The 23,439-nt window shown below is 34.0% G+C and overlaps 1 protein-coding gene across 1 annotated transcript in view; it reads right to left on the reverse strand.

The window, feature by feature from the left end:
• The window catches only part of raph1a (Ras association (RalGDS/AF-6) and pleckstrin homology domains 1a), a 150,672-nt gene that overhangs the window by 48,732 nt on the left and 78,501 nt on the right, over positions 1-23,439 (reverse strand). Inside the window, 3 exon segments of the mRNA XM_056464734.1 lie at positions 2,800-3,404; positions 5,380-5,482; positions 5,857-5,976. Coding sequence (XP_056320709.1) covers positions 2,800-3,404; positions 5,380-5,482; positions 5,857-5,976 — 828 coding nt within the window.

Raw genomic sequence — 23,439 nt, forward strand, 5'->3', positions numbered from 1 at the left:
ATAAATATACAATTAAAAATCAACAAACAAACAAATACATAAATTAAATGGTCTTCACCTTTGAGCCAAAAAACCATGAGTTATTCTTGTATGTCCAATATGACATCTGGTAAAAAATCCCATGATCATGTCTAATCTTAAAACGTCTTAAAAGTCTGTTTGAGAGGTTGTATTTCATACGTTTATTATTTTTCAATGCATCCCACTCCTCTTGCCACTTATTTAAAATGTAAACATTAATAAAAGGTCCTCAGACTGACACACGAAGGTTGCCAGATTGAATACGACAACAGAAGCAAGCCTAAAGTGAAAGTATTAACAACAGTAGATTACATGTGAAGTCAATGGAAGTGCACAAACAGGAGAATTTCCGCCAGGTGGCATGACTGAAGCATGACCCAAGAATTTGCCTCAATGAGTCTGTTTACATGGACAAAAATAATCAGATTTTAATACGATTAAGACAATACTCTGATTAAGTGTCTACCAGTTAAACAGTGTTTTTTGATTAATTTAATCCAATTAAGGTAATAATCGAACTAAATAGAAATCAAATTATGTGGAGTATGCCTATATTAGTCGCATTCTTGAAGTGCAGTACAGACATGTAAACACCTTATTCAAACTATTACAGACGTATACAGACGTTTTTTTTTACCATATAGCGTGTGGTGTGAAATTCCATTAAAATACCACTCTTCCAGCAGTTCATACTCGCATCAAATATCTCGTTTGTCATGGGGACATGCATTAAATGTTCCTGAATGAAAGTGAAAGTGCCAAACTGCAGTTAAAGTCAACTAATTAAAAATGAAACACCCGAAATTACATGAAACTCCGGTGGAAATGTGGATAGCGTGGTGACGCCATGGCATTAATCAAATGATGTGTTATAACATGTAAAACGGGATCATGAAAGGAACATTCAAACAGCAACTCATGACAACACCTTAATCATATTACTGTCTTATTCAGATTAAGGCAAATCATTCGATTACTGATGTCCATGTAAACGTAGTCAGTCATGTCTATCATGAAAATTCAGTGAGGATTGGAAGGACACGAGGGTGAATATTATTGAGAGATTTTTAATTTCTGGATGAACTTACCCTTTAAGAAAGACTGTGCAACTCAAAACTGACGCAATTGAAATCTCTACATTTGTTTAACCATAAACTCAGTGGGTGGAAAGTTTAAACATTAAATATTTGGGTCAGACTCTATTCAACAACTAAATACAACACAAGCTGCCGCTGTGAAATCTGTGTAATTAAGTCTGCAGAGAGGGTAAAAGCTGCTTTTACTTTGGGACTGAAGCAACACTCAATTTAATGCTTAATCTGCTCTGTTAGAGGCTGAAAAAATTACTCTGGTTCTGTTCCAAAACTTAGTGAGCTGCCTACATAGGCAACATTTTAGTTAATGATTTATTAAACCCCTCTGGGTTTATGTTACAAAATATAAAGTTACAAATGGAATCAAACATATAATTTGTCAAAGATGCCAAAAGCATAAAATATGTTTCATGTAAAAAGAAGAGATAAGTAAAAGAAGAAATAAGTTTAAATAATAGACGAATGATGTATGTTAAAAATAATAAGCTTGTGCTTCATCCCACTCTATTTTCGACCATGTTGAAATGTATTTTTGTTAATGTTATTTTATGTATATTTTGTTTGAAAATAAAGCAAATCAAATCAAATCTTTCTTAGTTTTTTTCCCCTGATGGAACATAAATGAGATCATTGTGTTATGATTCAGAAATATGTTTTTCAACTGTGAATTTCAGTAAATTTCCATTCTGTGCTTTTTATCTCTCTGTTCTTGTCTGTAGACCTGTTTGCGCCTGTTTGCGATGGGTCTTTTAACCACCTGAAAGTGGTGATTGGTTCTCACCTTTGAGCCTCATTATATTCGTTTAGCTGTTTCTGTGTTATTATAATATCAAATTTTGATCTTCCTGTTTATATGACCTTTTGCCTGTCTTGATTACGATGTGGATTCTAATTTTGATTTGGACGCCTTTAACTTTGCAAATAATCTTGTAAAAACATTATTTTTTACCAAATCTGAAAGAAAAGAAAATAGTTTATTTTGCCATCTCATTGCTGTGCACTCACATCTCTTTTTCTATTACAGCTAACAGCTAACTTAAGGACAGTGCACACTGGGATTTTTGTTTGAAACAATTTCTGTTTGCAATTTTTCACCAAAATTTAACGCCTCGTGTCTAAACAAAAAGAAACCAATGTGAGTCTGCACACAAATGCACAAACTGCAAGACGTAAAAGAGTCTTGTCAAAATAAATGCCTCAGATTTTTATTTTTTTTTTTGGTTTGATGAGCCACGTTAAAAACGTTGTCGACCGATGCTGAAGTTACGTTAAACACGACCTTGGTATGAATGCTGAAAAACATCTTTAAAAAAAACGATGACTATAAGCATGAGCGAAAAGTGTCCTGGTGTACACGCGCTTTTTTTTAACTTGAATTTTGTTTATTAGATTTATTGTTTACATTTTAGTCAACTAAAACAACCCTTCTCAAATAATTTTGTTAGATAAGCTCCAGATTTGCCATCAGTACTGCCTAATCTAATGTATATGCACAAATATAATACTGCAAAGCTTTATACAGAAAATATTAATTTAAAAGGGAGATTTGTGAGGGGTGTACTCATATATGCAGCTTGTATTTTGTAGAGAAACCGTGAGTTTGACAACACCATAAGACCTGTAACATATCACAATCATCTTAAAGGTCAAACGATACAACATAACAATTCTTAATATTGTTTACCTCTGTACTTGGCTGGCCCAGTCCGTCCTGTACCCCATCCTGATCTGACGAGGGTTTATCGATATCCAGCGAGTCCATGCTGGACGCAGAGGCCGAGTTAATGCTAGCGCGAGAGGAATGGACAAACGAGCGCACCTCATGCTCTGTAACCGTCCCAACAGAGCCTGTCCTGCGATGATGATGATGGTGAGAGGCCGGTCGCCGCACGGTGGAGGAAGAGTACGCCACTGAGGGTGTGGAGCCCTGCCGGGCTGCTTCATCCATGCTTTGGGAGGCTTTCTCCAGCTGGGCTGTAATGTCATCCAGAGAGAAGTTGGAAGCCAACGGGGGTCTGCTGCTGCTGGAGCTGCTCAGTCTGACGGTGGACGCAGGTGAAGCGCGGGTGCTGCTGCTGGTGCTCCCACCACTGCTGCTGCTGCCCCCCGTGTGTTTGGTGCTGTGACTGCGGCCCGCTGGGGGTTTCTGACGGAGCTTTGCTTCTCCAGTTAGGCCAAGGCGAGAGGAAGAGCTGCTGGGTTTGCCGATGGTGCTAAGCTCCTGTTCAATAGAGCAGAGATCCGCCATCAGAGCGTCCAGATCCACTGCGTCCCCCTGATTCAGAGCCTCTGTGAGGAAACAAACACACACACACACTAATGTAAACAAATCTTATTTAGGCATGTCAAATATTTATTGACTAAAGGAAGATGTTTATTTCATTAGTTCCAGGAGTTTCTTGTGTATGAAAACGAACCAAGCAAACTGGCAGTAACCTTTCTAATTAAACAGCATTGTTGCACACATATCTTTTTATGTATACACGTGACCCTGGACTGGTCTTATATTGCATGACTATTAGCAATAGACAAAAATACACTGTATGGGTCAAAATTACTGATTATTCTTTTATGCCCAAAAAAACATTAGAATAAAAAGTCAAAGTCATGTTCCATGAATATATATAGTAAATTGTCTACTACAAATATATCAAATCTTAACTTGTCATTAGTAATGTGTATAGCTAAGCACTTAATTTGTTCAACTTTAAAGGTAATTTTTTTTCAGATTCCAGATTTTCCAATAGCTGCATCTCAACAAAATCCTGTCCTATCATAATTATCCATTAAGGAAAAGCTTATATGTTGAGCTTTCATGTGATATATAAATCTCAATTTCATTTTATTTCTTTTTTACACTTATGACTGGTTTTGTGGTCCAAAATCACATATGGATTGCACCCATATAGAATCATGATAGTATATAATACTCATGTTTTTTCATTCACAAAGGAACTATTCAAAGTCATCTACTATTGGTGTACAGATGAAGTCAGAATTATTAGCCCCCTTTTGAATTTTTTTTTCTTTTTTAAATATTTCCCAAATGATGTTTACAGAGCAAGGAAATTTTCACAGTATGTCTGATAATATTTTTTCATCAGGAGGAAAAAATCCATTTTAATGTCAAAATTATAAGCCCCTTTAAGCTATATATTTTTTTCGATAGTCTTCAGAACAAACCATCATTATACTATAACTTGCCTAATTACCCTAACCTGCCTAGTTAACCTAGTTAAGCCTTTAAATGTCACTTTAAGCTGTATAGAAGTGTCTTGAAAAAATATCTACTCAAATATTATTTACTGTCATCATGGCAAAGATAAAATAAATCAGTTATTAGAAATGAGTTATTTAAACTATTGTGTTTAGAAGCGTGCTGAAAAAATCTTCTCTATTAAACAGAAATTGGAGAAAAAAATAAACAGGGGGGCTAATAATTCAGGTGGGCTAATAATTCTTCAACTGTATGTAGTTAAGAGAAAAAAATGTCTTCAAAAAGGGCTTTATTTATTACATATACTTAAATAACTAACAAGTAAAATTCTTAAGTAAATCCTATTAAAGGCAGACCTAAAAGAGTTTAATTGCAACATATGACATGAGGGTATGGAACTTTTCAAAAATCATTATTACTTCTATAGGGGAACACCAATTATTAAATAATTATATTACAATTATTATTCTTACATCATTTTGATTTATAAATGTAAAAATTATTAAATTAAATGCAAAAAAAAAAAAATTGGAAGGGTGCAACAAATCGATCAAAGGTGACACTTTAGATATTTAAAACATTACAAAAGACTTCTCATTCCAAAGAACTATTTTTTTCTTTTGAATTCAACAAAAACATAAGCAGAGTGACTGTTTTAAAATTAGTAAGAAATAAATGTTTCTTGAGAATCAAAGAAATATAAAGAGATTATTATTGACAGATCACGTGACACTGAAGACTAGATTAATGTTACATTAACTAGAAAAATCGTAATCCTAAACAGTAAGAAAATTTCACAATGTCGCAATTTTTAACTAAAAATCAAATACTAAGCATTAGAAATTTCCTTTATTAACATAAAAACATTTTTATTTTACAGATCATAAAATAAGCATTACTGTATATACAGTAGTTCTCTCATGATTTTTATTACAAACAAATTTAAAACAGGCTTCCTCCAATTACATCAATATTGTTTTAATGGTGACAATGATATTACGATAATAAAACAAATCAAGTATGTTGTATTGTACTGTGTGACCTCACCATTGATGTTATAAACGGAGAAGCGGTAGGCCATGTTGGCCATGTTTGAATCTTGTCTGAGAGGAGCTTTCTGCACCTTCTCTGGTCTCCCATCATCCAGACTCTGAAAACAACACAATGGTGAAACACAGAGCGACGAGTTAACAAAATACAGGATAACCTGTGATAACATGTGATAACACTAAACAGGGATGTGAGAATCTGATTCATTCAGAAAAAAACAGATTATCAATGATGCAATTTATTCCTAAAACACCTTATTGCGTAACATTTAAAACTATTGCATGACGATGGAGTAATATTAAAATGCATCTACCGAGCAACACAAATTAATTGAATGAGTGTCAGATTTAACATTCAAAGCCTCAATGACATCACAAACCTGATCTACAGTATGTCAACCGTGACCAGTATGACATTATTAGCATCAGCGGAGCAACAGGACACAGATTCACAGTCCTCATCTGTTAGTCTCACCTTTGTCAGTTTGTCCAGCTCTCCAAGCCAAGCTCCAAACATTTTGTCCAGGTCCTGGTCCTCTTTATCACTGTCCTCCTCCGCAGCGTGATCCAGCTCGTCATCTGAAAACTGCTCCATCTGAAACACAACCAACATTGTAGACATGTTTACATTTAAAAGGCAAATATCTGTGAAAAATAAAATCTACAGCAATTTGAGGTATCAGTAATGACAAAACAATTGTGTAGGTTTAATGCTTTTTTTATCATTGAAAAAATTAGATTTTTGAACATGTAAACGCCAACAAATCGACTTTTTTCAATAGGCTTCATGACTTTTGGACTTTATAATGCTCTGGATTTATTGAAACAATCATGAACAGCCTCTACTGGAAACAAAATCCACGCAAAAAAAAAAAAATAGATCTCAGGTTATGTCAGGACACAAAATTAAAATAGGTGTGAGTGTGAAAATGCATTAGTTTACAGACAACTACTGAACCCACAACTGTAGCTAATTGAAGGCTCAAATTCAAAATAGATCTTGTTGGTTTCATTGTAAAATAAAACAGGAAATAATAATCAATAAAAACATGACCAATATGCATTTGAATCCACATTAAAAACCTTTATGAACACTTTATAAAAAGTAGCCTATGCTGAAATATGCTTGGTCAATTTGAGCTAATTACCTAATAATAAACAATAGGATCATCTTCATAAACAAAAACGACAACAAAAAGACAGCACAACTATTTTTAACAATAATAATGTTTTTTTTTAGCAGTAATGTGGACCTTGTGATATTATACACTGGAGTAATGACACAGAAAAGTCTGCTTTTTTCTTATGTATATACAGTACTGAAAAAGAATTATGAGACTCTTTCTGAAACGGTTTCTCTGGACTTGCTTTATTTATAAGTTACTGTGTGAGTTTCAGTAAAATGTTAATATTTTTTATTCTATAAAAGGTCTAACAACATATTTCCAAATTTCAAATAAAGAGATTTTGAACAAAAAGTCTGATGACTCAAATGACTCAAGAGTCAAATGACTCTATGTGTTGTGATTGAAAATCAAGGTTATTCCAGCAAATATTAATTTCTTAACTCTAAACTTTAAAAAGATGCTCTAAATGACATCGTTTGGATTTTAGATTTGAAGGATGTGACATCACTAGTTTACAAGCTAAAACAAAATTGTTTAATCAAACACATATAAATAATCAATCCTGTGAAACTATGAAAAACTTCGGAAAACATGTATACTATAGAAGAAAAAAAAAAGAATACCATGGAATTCAAGGGCTACCAGTTTCCAACATTCTCCCAACTATCTTCTGTGTTTACCAACAGAAAGAAATGTTGAATTTGGTTTGGAACAAGTGTAGGGTGAGTAAACGATGACAGAATTTTCATGTCTTGGATGAACTATTTCTTTAATCTCTAGCGCACACGACCTTACTAATGCCTCAGATTTATAATCATGCTGCTCTGAAAAAATAAAACACACACTCTGGTTCCCTCTAGTGGCCAAGATGACACAGAATCACTGATAACGTATAACACAAACCACCTCACTTTCAAACGCTACTCATGGCCAGTGTTGTCAGTCACTATTGTAAATGATGATGTAATTATGTAACATCACAGCCACAATATTTCTTTGAACTCAGAGTATGAATGATTAATTGATAACAAGACTCCAACCCTGTAGAATCTCTCAATAAGCAGGGCAGATGGAGACCTGGCGTGTGTACGTGTGTGTGGTACACATCTGTATAGATCAGTGTCTTCTTATCAGATGGTTTGGAAATCTTCCTTTCTGGCTGTAAATAGATTTTGGCAAGCTCAGCACAAACGCATTTCAATCACAGTTACAACACAGAGCCATTCATACTTGTGTTTTGGTACCAAACATCAACTTAGCATATGGTATCACTAGGCATTTGGCACATCAGATTTTCTTTTTGTGATAATTGTTGAAGCTTTACAATCGCAATTTACATTATATCAAAATTGCCAGAAGCTGCAAAAAAAGACTCTTTTAACAGTTATAATAACTAAAGGAACTTTATATTTTGTGTATACAGTAAATAGTAAACACGCTTCAGAGAAATTTAACGAAAAAAATGATCAAATACGTATAATAGCTAACAATTTACAGTATAATTAGTAAGCAGCTCCATTATAATTTTTCATTAGTTATTAAATATTAATTAAGAAATGTACATTACCCAAGATGAATAAATCTTTACTAGTAGTTCTGATGGTCAGGTTAGTTTAATTAAAGGGACAGTTCACCCTTAAATGAATAATTATTCACCATTTACTCACTTCCTCTAATGAACAAAAAAGATGATATTTTGAAGAATGTTGGAAACCAGTAACCACTGATTTCCATAGTAGGAAAACCAGATACAATAGAAGTGAATGGTTACCGGTTTCCATCATTTAAATAAATAAAAAAAAAAATCTTTTTATTTAAATAAAAAAAACTTCTTTTGTGTTTAACGGAAGAAAGAAACTCATCTGATAAGTGAAAACTCAGTAAATGTGACAGAAGAAGTTTTATTTCTTGGTGCCCTTTAACTTTTGTTATTATATTGCTGTCTGGAATCATTGATTCTGATTGATCAGTCTCTAAACTTTAAGATATGTTATAGAGAATGGGAATGTGTCATTGCAGTGCAATACATTCTGGCAATATGGAACCTGTCAGATTTTATTCTGCAATAACAGACACGTGGATATTCAATTCAATTCAACTCAATTCACCTTTATTTGTATAGCGCTTTTACAATGTAGATTGTGTCATAGTAGCTTCACTTAGAATATCATAGTAAATTGAAACAGGGTTCAGTTTTCAGTGTTTAAGTTCAGTTTAGCTCAGTTCAGTGTGGTTAATAATCACTACTGAGAGTCCAAACACTGAAGAGTAATCCATCGATGCGCAGCTCTACAGATCCCGAACCATGCAAGCCAGTGATGACCAGCGAGGAAAAAACTTCACCAATTGGTGAAAGTGAAGAATTAAAAAACCTCAAGAGAAACCAGGCTCAGTTGGGCACGACTATGGCCAAACGTCTCCTATGGCCAAACGTCTTGTGCAGAGCTGCAGTCTAGGCGCCGGCGATATCTTTTATCCCTCACTTTGTGTTATTTATATTATTTTGTATTTTGTTTAGGATTAAAAATAGTTAAGATTATTAATAATAATCTTATGTTGTCAATCTCTGTCACATAGTGAGTAATGGCTTTCATAGCTCCACAATGTAAAGAAAGTACTTTAAAAATACTGTAAAAACAATTGTAATTCTTTATTTTCAATGCACTTGTACACCAAAATTGCCAGCAATTTACTGTAAATTTACAAGCGCATTGTAAATAAATACTTACAATTGTGATGTAACAGTACTGCACAATTGCAATTATTTATTTACAGTGTGCTTGTAAATTTACAGTAAAATTGGCAGTAAGTCACTGCAAATATTCTACAGCGCACCTAAATTTCCTGTCAGTTTGTACATATGTAATAGCACACAAGTGATGGGAAAATCAGATAGCGGGAGTAGCAGGAACACTGTTTTTTAGTTTCTTTTGATGATTTTAAAAGAATGAAAAAAAAATCAACGTTCTGAATTGTAAACCTTTTTGACATCTCATTTAACATTATTGCTCCTGTCTAACCAGCTGTACATCAAGCTAATTTGTTGCAGACCACAAAAGGAGACTAAAGTGCTACTGAGCAACATGCCAATAAAGACTCAAGTTGTTCATGTACTAAAATAAATTATTCTATTAAATCTATTATAAGCCTTCAATCATTTGGTGCTGTCATGAACTTCACCGAAATGCATCATTCCTAATAATATGGATAATCTTCAAAGTCATTGTAAAAGTTTAGATAATAAATATATACAGAATTTAAATGAACTGGATGATCATTATTATGATATATTGTATTACTGAACATCAATCAGCACATGCCTAGGGAGCACAGTTTATATTCAGCTATACTCGTTGAACAAAATAAGCACTGTTACACTGCATAACAGAATGGGAATAATCCTCTTACATTATTAAAATTCTTCTCCGGTACTTTGGTCTGAAAATATCCAGTCACTGGTGAGTAAACCTCGTGGACAGACTGTACCAGGCCACAGAAATCTCCACTGTGAACTGTGTTACGGAAAGAGAAGCAAACTAAAACTAGACATTGGCTATTTCCAGTAGTTCTGTTGGAACGGTTTCAAACCCGGTCGTTCTGAAGCCAGTGTGGTAGGTATGAAATGCAGGAGGGGGTGAACATTTAAAATCTGGCAACCCTGTAATTGTGGGTCAGTCCTTCTGAAACATGCAGAGGGAAAGTGGGCAGTGGGGTGATGAAGTGCTGGCCAGATGTTGCAGAGTTTAGACCTTCATCACAACAGCCGGCAGGATCATTTGAGATGGAGAACAGAGAGCAGAGACCACTGCAAACCTCTTAAACATGGCAGCAAAGCTGAAGAATTATCAACATTGCCTCAATACTTTTACATTGACTGTCTTTAGTGTACAGCGATGGTATCAGAAAAGATAATGCTGTCATGTACACTACACTCATGCTCATTCATTTGATCAAAAACATGGTAAAAAGCAGATTAAATCATTATGATGGCCTTAATATTTTGACATTTTGTCATAGAAAATTTTATATATTTTTTTTAAATAAGCAGATTTGGTGCTCAAAAACATTTCTGTAATCATATATTATATTGCCATTTTATTCAAATAAGAAGAAATGTGTTATCAATACTAAAACAGTTGCTGCTTAGTGTTTATGGATTTTTTTTTCCTTCTGGACACTACGATTCACAGAAAGTTAAAAAAATGATTGAAGAAGTTTTAATAATATTATTGATGCATTCATCAATGTACTGTACACTGTCACTTTTGATCAATTTAATGTGCATCTACTAAACAAATTTTCAATCAAAATAAAACGCAATGTTCCCAAACTTGCAAATTATACTGTAGCTCATGCAATGTATATTACACTTCTATTTTAGAATTTATGAAATGCTTCCAATCACTCTGCTTAAGATGCATTATATTATATTTTATTTTATTTTATTTTATTTTATTTTATTTTATTATATTATATTATATTATATTATATTATATTATATTATATTATATTTTATTATATTATATTATATTATATTATATTATATTATATTATATTATATTATATTATATTTATTTTATTTTATTATATTATATTATACTATATTTTATTTTATTTTATTATATTATATTATATTATATTATATTATATTATATTATATTATATTATATTATATTTTATTTTATTTTATTTTATTATATTATATTATATTATGTTATATTTTATTATATTATTTTATATTATATTGTATTATGATTCATTTTTGTGGAAATTGTGATTTTTAAGGTTTCTTTGACAAATAGAAAGTTCGAAGTAAACTTTTCAAATAAATGTATGAATAATTCTAAAGAAAACAATGTGTGTGTCCACTTGTAAAGTCTGATATCACGCGAAGCGGCTTCCGGATCAACAAATGGTAATAATAAGCATTTACAATGTGCTGTAATACTTGATTGCAATATATATGCATGCCTAATATCAGATGGCCACACTGTAAAACAGTCAACTTTATCAAATGAAATGAGTGCAGTTAACTCAAAATTTACTGAAAGTTAATTCTACTCATTTAAAAAGAGTTTTGAACTCAGTGTTGAGTGCAATAAGTTAATTAAATACCTCATTAATTCAACTTAAATGGAGTAAGCTCACAGTACTCATACAGATTAGCTTTTTAACTCAAATGGTTTGTAGCAATCGGTTTCCTCAAACGATTTGAGTTGCCTTAACTTATTGGGTTTTACAGTACTCAGTTGGTTTGAGTTCTCTGCATTAATTGGTTTTTACTATGCACAAGTTGCTTCATTTACTCAAATGGATTGAGTTCACAGTACTCATTTGGATTCGTTTTTAAACTTAAATGGTTTGTTGCAATCGGTTTCCTCAAATGGTTTGAGTTACCTTCAAGTTTTGGGTTTTACAGTGCAGAAAGTGATAATTTTTTTTAATAATTGTTAAAATATTGATGTCTATTGATGACCATGATTTTATAAACAAACAAACACACATAAATATTTTCTCAATTCAACTGAGTAGCGGCTTGGACCAAGAAACAATATTTCTTAAGTCACGACTTAACAAGCAGAAGTTTGGGGTAGACATTCGCACTTTATATCATGCATTGAATGATTATCAAATTCATATTCTATTCTATTTAAGACTTTGATGAAATTATCATAAACAATACAGGAGTCCAAAAGCTTATGGTAATATATTAATGAGAAACAATATTATGGCCCAGGGGGCTTCAAATCCGGACTGGGTCAAATCCCAAACCCATTCCCCTCCTCTCTTGTTCACGTTCCTGTCTTTCCTGTCCACTTTCCTCTCTATCCTTCTGTAAATAAAAGCTAAAAAGCCCCCCACATGCCTCAACCATAGAGTAATTGTTTCATGCAAGATTCTAAACACGTCAGTTTCAAGTTTCTGGAAAGTTTTCAGACTCAGATTCCACTTCTCACATGTCCTCTTGGCCCAGATCTTCAAGCTATATCAGCAATTGTTTATGTTTGATCTGCGGAGAGAGAGAGTGAACGAAACCAGCCAGAGAATTAAAGGGAGGCACTGCAGAGAGCTGTGCTACAATTAGCTCCCTGTGGTTTGCAGGCCTGTGATTTGGGCCTGGACTGGCAGGCCCGGGGCGTGGGCCGCTCCGCACCCCGTACACTCGCACTCAAGCTGTGCTCGGAAACACTCACCGGGCTGTGGAAAAGTGTGTGTGTTTGTAGATGTGAAGTCCTTTTCACCACTTTTTATTGTCAGAGTCTTTTGTCTTGGTGTGTCAATCTATTAAATCACTAAGTAGATAAAGCCATGACGTGCACTAAAAAGTCTTCTTTTCTTAACATTTTATTTTACATTGATCACCAATAGAATGAAAAAAAAAAAGGAATTTTGGCTCAAAGGACTTCTCAAGTGTGTTAAACAATTCAATCCCTCCACCAGAGTTTAAATCATTGCACATAAGACAGACATTTGAGAAAATTCTCCTCCTGATTCACACACTTCGTAAACATCAGATGTGATTGTATGATATTGAAATATGTATGATATTTTCCTCAAATCGCACAGCCTTAGCTAGCAGTCAACACTACAACTACTGAGGTGGTTATTTTGACCGTTTTTACTTTTTGCAATTCAATAACTTAGTTAAAAATAAAACACATATAATTCCTTAACTTGTACTAAATATGTGTATATTTCCCTCTAACATTGTTATTCTATTAAAGTTACATAACATAAGACTTTCTACCTAGAACTACAGTATCATAGCGTCAAAATGACTGCATGCATTTCAGACTTTAAATATGCATGCCTCAGTTGCCTAGCAACTTCCTACTAACAAAGACCTAACTTTCTGTTGGCACAAACATAATTTGACTTCAGATATGCCTTTCAAAAACAACATATTTAGTGCTGAAAAAGCAGAAAAAAGCTTTCTCCCATGCTTGAGAATGTGAAAATAAAATTGACATCTAACATAGCCTATACAATTATAGGATGCATTACCAAAAATATTGTCTTTTTAGGGTTATGACTTAATTAAATATGATGAGAGACATTCAAAGCTTCATTCTAATATCTCAGTAGGAGCTTTGAATGTAAATATGACGTGGCAATATGACGTCTGAGAACGGTCAGAATGACCGCTCTATGGTTACTCTAGTAGTTATAGAATTCTGATAGTTCCCGTGTTAAATCTAGTTTATTCAGCACCTGCTATTGAAGTTTCCTGAGTTTCTTCTTACCGTACGTTCACACTGAAAGCGATGAGAGCGTCAAAGTAGCTGGAAGTCATTCATTTTCAATGAGAGCCGGCGGCGATAAGCGGCGAGGAGCAGCGCGGCAGGTCTTTGCCGGTTTGAGCGTTGAGGAGAGTTCGGCGGCAAGCAATCAGAATAAATAAGTCCACCTTTTGAGAGGAGTTCAGAGAACACGACCTGTGAACTTTGGTTCCAACCACAGTTGTTCCCAAGGGTATGATTATTACGGTCGCCGGATTTCCATTTACTTACGATGTTTTCTTAAAGGAACATGCATTAAATAAGTTACTGATGTGCTTTAATGTTGTAACGTTATATATTTACCTTTAAAAAAAGCGGGAACCTCATGCGTCAGTACAAAACAGTATTGCTGCTTCAGAATATTTCAGACATATGGACACATATTGGATAATTAAGTGGAGCAAAGCCACACCACATGCAACGTGATCTTCCATTGTTAAATGAATTTAAGAAGTGCGCAACATTTTCATGCTAGAAAGCATGTTTTATGCAGGAATGTAACTGATATGCTGCAACGGCCCCTTAAAATACGAGATCAATGTTGCGAATTTTGACGCTCTCGCCGCCGGATCTGAAGGCAGACAGCGTTGTCGCCAGGGCGGCCAGAGCGACCTTGGACGCTCTCACCGCTTTCGGTGTGTACGCACAGTTATATGTGTGTTTGCAGCTTCAAAGTGACAGCGCACTCTAGCTTTTGGAGCAAATTTACTTATGGTCACAAATGCATGCTTCCCTGACAAGATGTGCATGAGAATCTCCGCTTGCTCAATCATGTTTGTGATTTCATTTTGATTAATTGCTCAGTTCAAGAATTTTAGCCATCTACAAATTGCCAGCTACACACATTACATTTAAATGTTAGATAACTGATAGCATATTTACATTTTTTAACTATTTATTAAATTGTTAAAATAATAATAAATATGGCAACCTTTAAAACTCATGCTCTGTCCATATATACAGCGTGGATGTGATGAATTAAGTAGTACACACATGATAAAAGCAACATTCAATCGTAATATCTGTGTTTGTAGACATTGGTTAATAATTAATGACGTCAGCACAAATAATGATTTAATGTGATAGTTTACAAAAAATGTAAACCATTTACTCGTTCTTATTAGTTTCAAGCCTGTTTGAGATTCTTTCTTTGGATATTTTAAAGAAAAAAATACTAATGGCTATTGACCTCCACTGTACATTTTATGTTAATAGTAATTTCCAACAATCTTCTAAAAATCTTCTCTTGTGGGAATCAATATAAAGGTTTGGAACCCCTTGATGGTGAGTAAACAGTAAATTTTAATCTCAACCATCCTTATAAAAGGTGGGTGGTGGGATAGAACGGTTCAGCTCACTGATGAAGGCCTCTGACTACCAATTGGACAAAAAATGACTCAAATGTAAAATAAAACCATTAAAAATAGAAAGCCATCTTTAAGAGTGCGGACCATGGCTTTATTCAGATGTGACAACAACAACAACATCAGAAGCAGCAGAAGGTCTGTGAACGCACGTGCTGCGAAGTCAAGCCATGGTAGTCTAGTCTATTAGATTCTGGAGCGGGCTGCTTGGCTCGCACCTTCTCCGCTTTATGTGGATGCTGTCTGGAGAGACAGCAGACACGTGCAGCGTCAGACCTGCTGAGGAGGCATCTGTTTCACATCACTGCCGCGCACATTCCTCACACGGCAAGCTCAACACTCGGATGGAGAGAAGCAGGCGCTCCTGTTGCCTCCTACATTGGACAGCCAGCCGAGTTAATTCTTATTAAACACAGCAACATGTGTCCTACCAACACTGCAACACTCTCGCTGAGTCCACAGTCTGTGCCCGTGCAGATCCCAGTCCACATCATTATCATCAAAGGAGATTTAAAAACAAGCTACTGCAAGTGCACCATTAACTTGATGCGTCAACGTGGTTGCATTGATGGTTTTCTGGAAAATAAATGAAGTCACGCCTGACTGCAAGTCAAACTGGGTCAAAGGTGCATTGTGAAGAGTGAGAAAAACAGATAAGTCACATCGCACCTCCCTGGTGGTTTATGATAATTGTGTAGACTTACTGTAAACGATCTTGTTCAGGTATGTTTATTTGGTTTTGGAGCTGTACTGGATGGACTTACTACATGAGCAGGATTGGTAACCAAAAGGGCTGCACGATATTGAAAAATCTGATATTGCGATATTTTATTTTTTGCGATAAATTTTGCTATATGAAAACAGTTTCACAAGTTAGTTTGAATAGTAATATTTTATGGTTCTGGGGAGTCTATCAGTATTCAGGTAAAGAAATTGAATAATCACAAAGAAAAAAAATGCTTTTCTTTGTCTTGTTTCTAGTCCAAATTTTATATATATATATATATATATATATATATATATATATATATATATATATATATATATATAAATGTTTTCAACTTCACAAGAAATAAGGCAAAATTAAGAGTTTTTCCTTAAAACAAGCTAAATTATCTGCCAATGAAACAAGTAAAATAATCTTGTTTTTGTTTTATAATGTAGATATTTGGACAAGAAACAAAATCATTTAAAAAAAAACACTTTTTTGGCATGAATCATATAAGTTCCATCTAAATACAGTGATTAAATACAATTCCATAGCTTCTGGTCAACTACAATTCAGACTCAACATTGCATATCTTGAAATGTGACTATTGCGGATATCGATGCTGAAACGATATATTGTGCCGCCTTAGTTACCAATATAGCACAAAAAGTGACAGTCTAGCTGTGTCCGAAAATTGCATACTACTGGGGAAGTGCTACATTTGGATGTACTACAGGATCACTAAAAAGGTACTATATAGTATTAATGGGAGTAGGATTAACTGAATTTGAACAAACTACATTCGCCATTTGTCATAATTAGTTGCTTCATTTCCATTGATTGATTCTCTTGTGGGACAGGAAAGTGTCCATTGGTCCAAAAGTAGTAAGTCATTCGTGTACTTCTGTATACTATTAATTTGGACATACTATTTGGCTCACATTTAGTTTTTCCACATATGGTATACCATTGTAGTATACTATTTCGGATACAGCATATGTGAGTTTGTAGTCATTATCTATGTTTCCATAGTTCTATTTTATGCACATTTTGTAATATGGCATAAAAACGCTTCATGGAAATGCGAAGATGCATATAAATCTTGAAAACAACTGAGTAGGATAAACTTTTTATCGCATAAGAAAAAAAGCGCATAAATAATGTAATTTACATTATATAATAAATAATATTAAAAATAATAAATTCTGGCATGTGCATGGAAAAAAAATATTTGCTTTTGTTTAACAGATCATCTGAAAACAAAAATGAGCATGATGGAACAGCATTTTTCTAATCAGCAACTTCCATTTTTCTTTTTGACATTTAGTGCCAGTTTATCAGGAATTGAAGAGTTTGTTCTCTTTGAATGGTAGGAAACTTGCTTTATTCACAAATGTTTTATGTAATTTTTCAGTTTTGCGGTTAATTCTAATTTGCATCTATGGATTGAAACATAGCTAATAAAACACAAAAAAACTTAAACTCTTAACACACGTACACACAAGTTTAATGCTCAGGCGTGTTAACATTTCAGTCCTTAAGGGGTTTTTACGTCAGATTTAGTCCTGTCAATATGTGAACAGCTTGTCATATAACACAAAAACAGGAGGAGATGTTCCCAATTTGCTAGACTGTCAATGAAAGCCTACAGACTGTTTTATGTGAAGGACTATATATATAAAATAGCAGAAACATACAGTATACATGAGCTTCTGAAAGCTTTTTGTGACACATGAAACACTTAAAAATGCTTATATGGTGTTCAAGATAAAGCCAACTGCCAAAGAGCTGTACTGTAATGTCAATGTGCAATGCAAATGAAATAAATATATTCAAACTGACTGCTACATTTACAGTATTTAATCTAAAATGGTCTCAAAAATATTTTTTATAATCAAACCATCATAACCATGTCATTATAATGACCTTTTCTGTCTTTTCTTGCAGAGGTAAAGCAAAAATATCCATATCACATATCAAATGCTTGTTTAACTGCTGCATTTCATTTTAGAGCTGTGATTTTAGAGTGAAACCCACAACATTTTTATATTCATGCTGTCTGGATGTTTGTTAACATCGTAACATATCAAAGGCATTTTCATTATTTTTTTTCTTATTTATTTGAATCATTAAATAAAAGGAGAAACTTCACTGTCAGTAAATTAGGGCGTAGAATCACATTCAGTCTCTTTTACGTTACATGTACGAGTATGAACAAGAAATTACTGGCTACAGTTCTCTCACTTAACCAGTGCGCTGCCACAAACAAGGGTTTCTGAATTATATTTAGGTTTATTTAGAGGTTATTTAGCTAGCATTAGCATTACTGGTCTTAATATATATTAAATATCAACACAACAGTGGAGTAAAACACTGCACTGCCATCAGTGAACAAAGGATCAGCATGATCATCTCAATGTTTAATGCAAATGACCTGGTTTTAAAAAATAAAAAGAGAAGCAACTTGATCATCACAATGCAGGATTTACTCCTATCCAGTTTTTTCAGGATGTGCATCATACCAATTTGTATGCACATGCTAATAGATTGTTATTCCACAGCTGTCTGGAATACTTGATTCTGACTGGTCAGTCGCAACATTCAGGAACGGTATTCCGAGATAACACCCGTTAAATAACACAGGCTCATCTGGATACTTCAAATCATCTTGAGCTTCAGTGAATATGTTTACATGCATATACTTGTCTGTCACCGCAGCTGTTTTTTATTGTTTGGCATCATCTTGTGACGGAATAATACGTAGGTTAGTGTATGCTCTATTAGCTCCATTCAGCCGGTTTCATTTCTATCACCTATGCCTTTCAGTAAAGCATTAATAAAATATTTTGGCTAAAAACAATATTTTGTGTTTAATTGTTGTGTTGTTGCAAGCAGCCATGAAAAAACAGGCACTTGTTTTGGCAGAATATAGCCATTTAGTCTTATACAACTGCACTCTGCTTTACGTCGAGCTGCCGATAACGCTGTCAGGCTTTATTCTACTATTACAACCCGTCTGTATGTACTTTATGCCTTACTAAAATACATGCTTGTAGCTTTAATCGAATTCATGTTCAATGTACTGTGGGCAATATTACCTCTTAGAGTATGCATGGATCTCCACTTCAAATATCTACCAAAAATAAAACACTATCTAGTAAATTATGGAGAACTCATTTCAACATATAATTTGGGACACACTAATTCTATTTTGGTCCCACTTTAAGTGTCCTTAACTACTATGTACTTGCATAAAAAAATAAATACAATGTACTTACTGTGTTTGTAATGTATTTGAGAACACTTGTGGTGCTCTAAGGCTGGGATAAGGGTAGGGTTATGGACAGGTTTGGGTAGGTTTAAGGGTGGGTTAAGGTGTAAGAGATGGTCAACAGTGTATTTACAAAAGTAATTACAGAAGTTAAATACAGATGTAATTACATATAGGTATTTAATCAAGCATAAATACACAATAAATACATGTATTTACACAATAAGCACATTGTAACAAATTATTAATTTCTGTATAAGTACATATTAGTTAAGGACACTTAATATAAAGTGGGACCTCAATTTTCTTTTTTTTTTTGACATTTTAAATAACACATGCAGATGGTTTAATCCATTTAAATATCAATTATATAAATTCTAATATCTGAATTAAACACTGTTTAAGTCCAGGCCTGAGCCCCTGGTTAAAAATGACTGAATAATACATACGTAGGTTAGTGTATGCTCCATCAGCTCCATTTAGCTGGTTTCGTTTCTGTCAGCTTTGCCTTTCATTAAAGCATTAATAAACTATTATGGATAAAAACAATATTTTTTATTTAATTGTTATGTGTTGTGGCAAGCAGCCATGAAAAAAACAGGCAGACGTTTTGGCAGAATATAGCCATTTAGTCTTATACAACTGCACTTTGCTTTACGTCGAGCTGCCGGTAACGCTGTCAGGCTTTATTCTACAATAACAATCGTCTGGATGTACTTTAACCCTTACCTAAACACGTGTTTGTAGCGCTAATCAACTTCCTGTCCAATGTACTGTGGGCAATATTAGCTCCTAAAAGTATGCACGGATCCACTTCAAATTTCTACCAGACATAGAACACCATCTAGTAAATTTTCAACATATCATTTCAACATATTATCATTTGGGACACAATAATTCTATTTTCTATGGGTGACCAACACCATTCACAAATAAAGCACTATTTATAGAAACAGTCTTTGCGATAATTAAATAAAACCATTAAGAAGATTCTTTATTTTGAAATAAGCTTTAAACTACTGAATGCTACTTTAGTGTTTCTACTTTAGCAAACACATTTTAGCCTTTGTAAGAGGAAAAACATCATTATAATGTTCTGCAGTTCAGAAGCTATACACATCATTTCAAATTTGACTGATAACAAATCATAAACAGCAAAGGAGAGCATGTAGCTGTACGAGTGTGTAGGAGGACAGTCTAATGTGAACAGGAAGTGTGCAGGATGTAATGGATTCCTCATCCCCCTCGCGGCTTGTTGCGTAAGCCATTCTCAAGACAAGATCCACACACCAATCTCCACCACGTCACAACAACACACACTCCCAAAAGATGCTTCATCAAGTCGTGATTCACTGCGTGCAATGACATTTCGTATTATGCAACAAACAACCCATCAAATCCTAAACTGATCCTAGGTCAGACAACAGCACACATCTCCACCCAATAATGCCATTTCATAATCAGCCAACCTGCCAGAGGAATCCAGCGCGTATCTGAGATGTGGACTGCTAAGAGCCCTGATAAATGAGGAGCTAAAGCATGAAGGATGAATTTACTGGTGATAACAGTCGGGCTACTCCTAAAGAAATACTCCAAAAAATGCCAGTGTATTTACTCAGAGTTTTGACACCAGTGAACTCCATGCAAATCATATGATCTCTTGAATGATCAATAAGAACATTTTATTAAAGGCTTAACTCACCAACCAATTATTATTTTTTAAAATTAATTATCCTTATGTCTTTCCAAACCCCCGAGTCCTTTATTTGTTATCGGAACAAATTATATTATAAGATATTTTAGAGCACTATCATCCTCCACTGACAACAATGGTCCCAACTCAAAGTTCAAAGAAATACCAAAAAACATCCTCAAAACAGTCCATAAGTGGTTCAAATATGATATTCTGAAGCTACAGGAATACTTTTGTGAGTCCATAAAACAAAAATAATCACTGTATTGATCAGTTTCTTCTCCTTAGGGTCAGTACAGAGCATGCGCTGTTCTCTTTATGTGAATCACACTCAGTTGCGCTGCTGATGTTAGCTTCATTTTAATCCACCTATTTTAACGTGCATTTTGGATACACGCATAAAAAAATAAAATTAAAATTAAAAATAAATATTAAAAAAAAAGTTGATGGAAACGCAATGATGCGCATAAACTTTGAAAATGCACATAAAAACATATGCGCATAACTGAGTAGGATAAACTTTATATTCGATAAGAAAAGATGCGCATAAACTGCGATAGAAACACTTTTACCGAACTAATTCCAGTATGTGCATTAAAAAATTTCATGTGATTTTTGTTATAAGAGATCATGTGATGATAAAAATGTGTGTGAATGCACAAACCAGCGGGCTGAGCACATTGTAAAACATCTGAAATGTTGTTTTGGTCATTCTAAAACACCTTAACCATTTCAGTATTAGTGTTATTTATTATTAATAAACTCCAGAATCAAGAGCGTCTGTGCTCTGCGTCTCACTCCTTTAAACGTCACCGAGCATTCACTGCGTGTCAGGATTGTCTTCTAAGGCACAAGTTATTTCTTAAATAAAGAAAAGATTCACGCAGCTTCTACTATTGCAGCAAATTCCATTTTTACTGTTAATATTTGGCGCCAGATAATCAGGAATTGACGATTTTGTTTGCTTTGACTCGTTGGATGGAAACGCTGCTTTATTCGCACGTCTTTTATGTAACAATCTAGTTTTGCGCATAAAGTTAATTCGCATTTTTAGATGGAAATAGCTATATACCTCAATTGTGCCTGTGCTTTGTTTAAAACTGAGAATCCATCCGGGGTATACATTAAAGTATAGAGCTCTCGTGAATGTGCACCCTATACTGACACTAAGGAGAAGAAACTATTGAATAAAGTCGACATTTTATTTTTGTGTGTGCATTTGTTAAATATGTTCAGTTTTTTTTAAATGTATTTTTGGTATTTTTCTGAACTTTGAATGAGTCAGGAACCTTGCTGTCTATGAAGGATGAGAAAACTCTCGGATTTCATCTAAAATATCTTAATTTGTATTCTGAAGATGAACTAAATTCTAAGGGGTTTAGAACAACATGAGAGCGAGTAATTATTGAAAGAATTTGGAGCAAACTAATAATTTAACTAATGTTCTGATGACTTATTGAAGAATAGGCAAATGTGATAGTAAAGTGTCTTTACTGTAAATGTAAGTGCATCCATTCCCAGAAAAAAAAAACTGTTGAAGAGAAAATACGTAACCCTTTAAATCAGCCATTTGATATTGAAGACATTAAGTGGTACAGTCATGGGCAGTTCATTTATGTGAGGAGAATTATCTGGGTTTATTATTGCTTCATATAACATCACAAATCATATAATAAATATAGTTCTTTGATCAAATATAATTCTACATTTTACATCACATATTTTTAAAAATAAAGTCTTGTAAATGTGCTTTACTTCAGTTGCCAGGATGCTGATTTGTCGTAAACTGATAGAACAGGTTATTTCAGTAAACTGTTTTTGGTAGTTGTATCAGTAAATTTCTGTGTGCATGTAAACATGCTTGCAGTGGCAAAACCAAATCACATTTATCTTTAGTTGATTTATTTATTTTTTGACATTTTAAATAAGACATATGGACTGTTTAATATATTTAAATATTAAGTACTGTATATAAAATCTAATATATGAATTAAACCTGGTTTAAGTCTAGGTCTGAGCTCCTGGTTAAAAATGGCTGTGTCTGAGGTAATTGAATCAAATACTGACAACATGTACATACAGTTTTTTTTTTTAATTTACACAAAAATGAGCTTATTTAATCTCATTATTAAGCTCAAACTATTACATCCAATTTCATTTTATTGTATGATAATTATACATAATTAGAGGTAATTCCTTTATTCAAAGATGATTTAAAAATGTCTCCCCACAGGTCCCCACAGAGGCAAAGAGCTGATGAAATGATAATCTTTTAAAGAAACAGTGCTTTCCAAAAATATACAAACTAAACGCAACTCGTTTGTTTTTTATCAGTAACACAATATAGTATTTTTAAACTTAACATTCCTCATCATGTACCAGATATGCCTGTATTCCCCAATGACCCGTCTTTCCCATGATCCCAACTTCATGCTGTTTGCAAATGCGCAACAACTGTGTGAATTGAGCTTCCCACTGTCTGACCTCATAATCTTTGAGCTCTGGGTCAGAGGTCACAAGTGTGTGATCCTACAAAGTCAAATCAGCGCATGAAACCCTGATGTCTGGAAAAACTTTTAAGCTGAGAGCGCTGAAGACACTAACCATCAATTTA

This window comes from Danio aesculapii, chromosome 9 (assembly GCF_903798145.1).
Source record: "Danio aesculapii chromosome 9, fDanAes4.1, whole genome shotgun sequence".
NCBI lineage: Eukaryota > Metazoa > Chordata > Actinopteri > Cypriniformes > Danionidae > Danio > Danio aesculapii.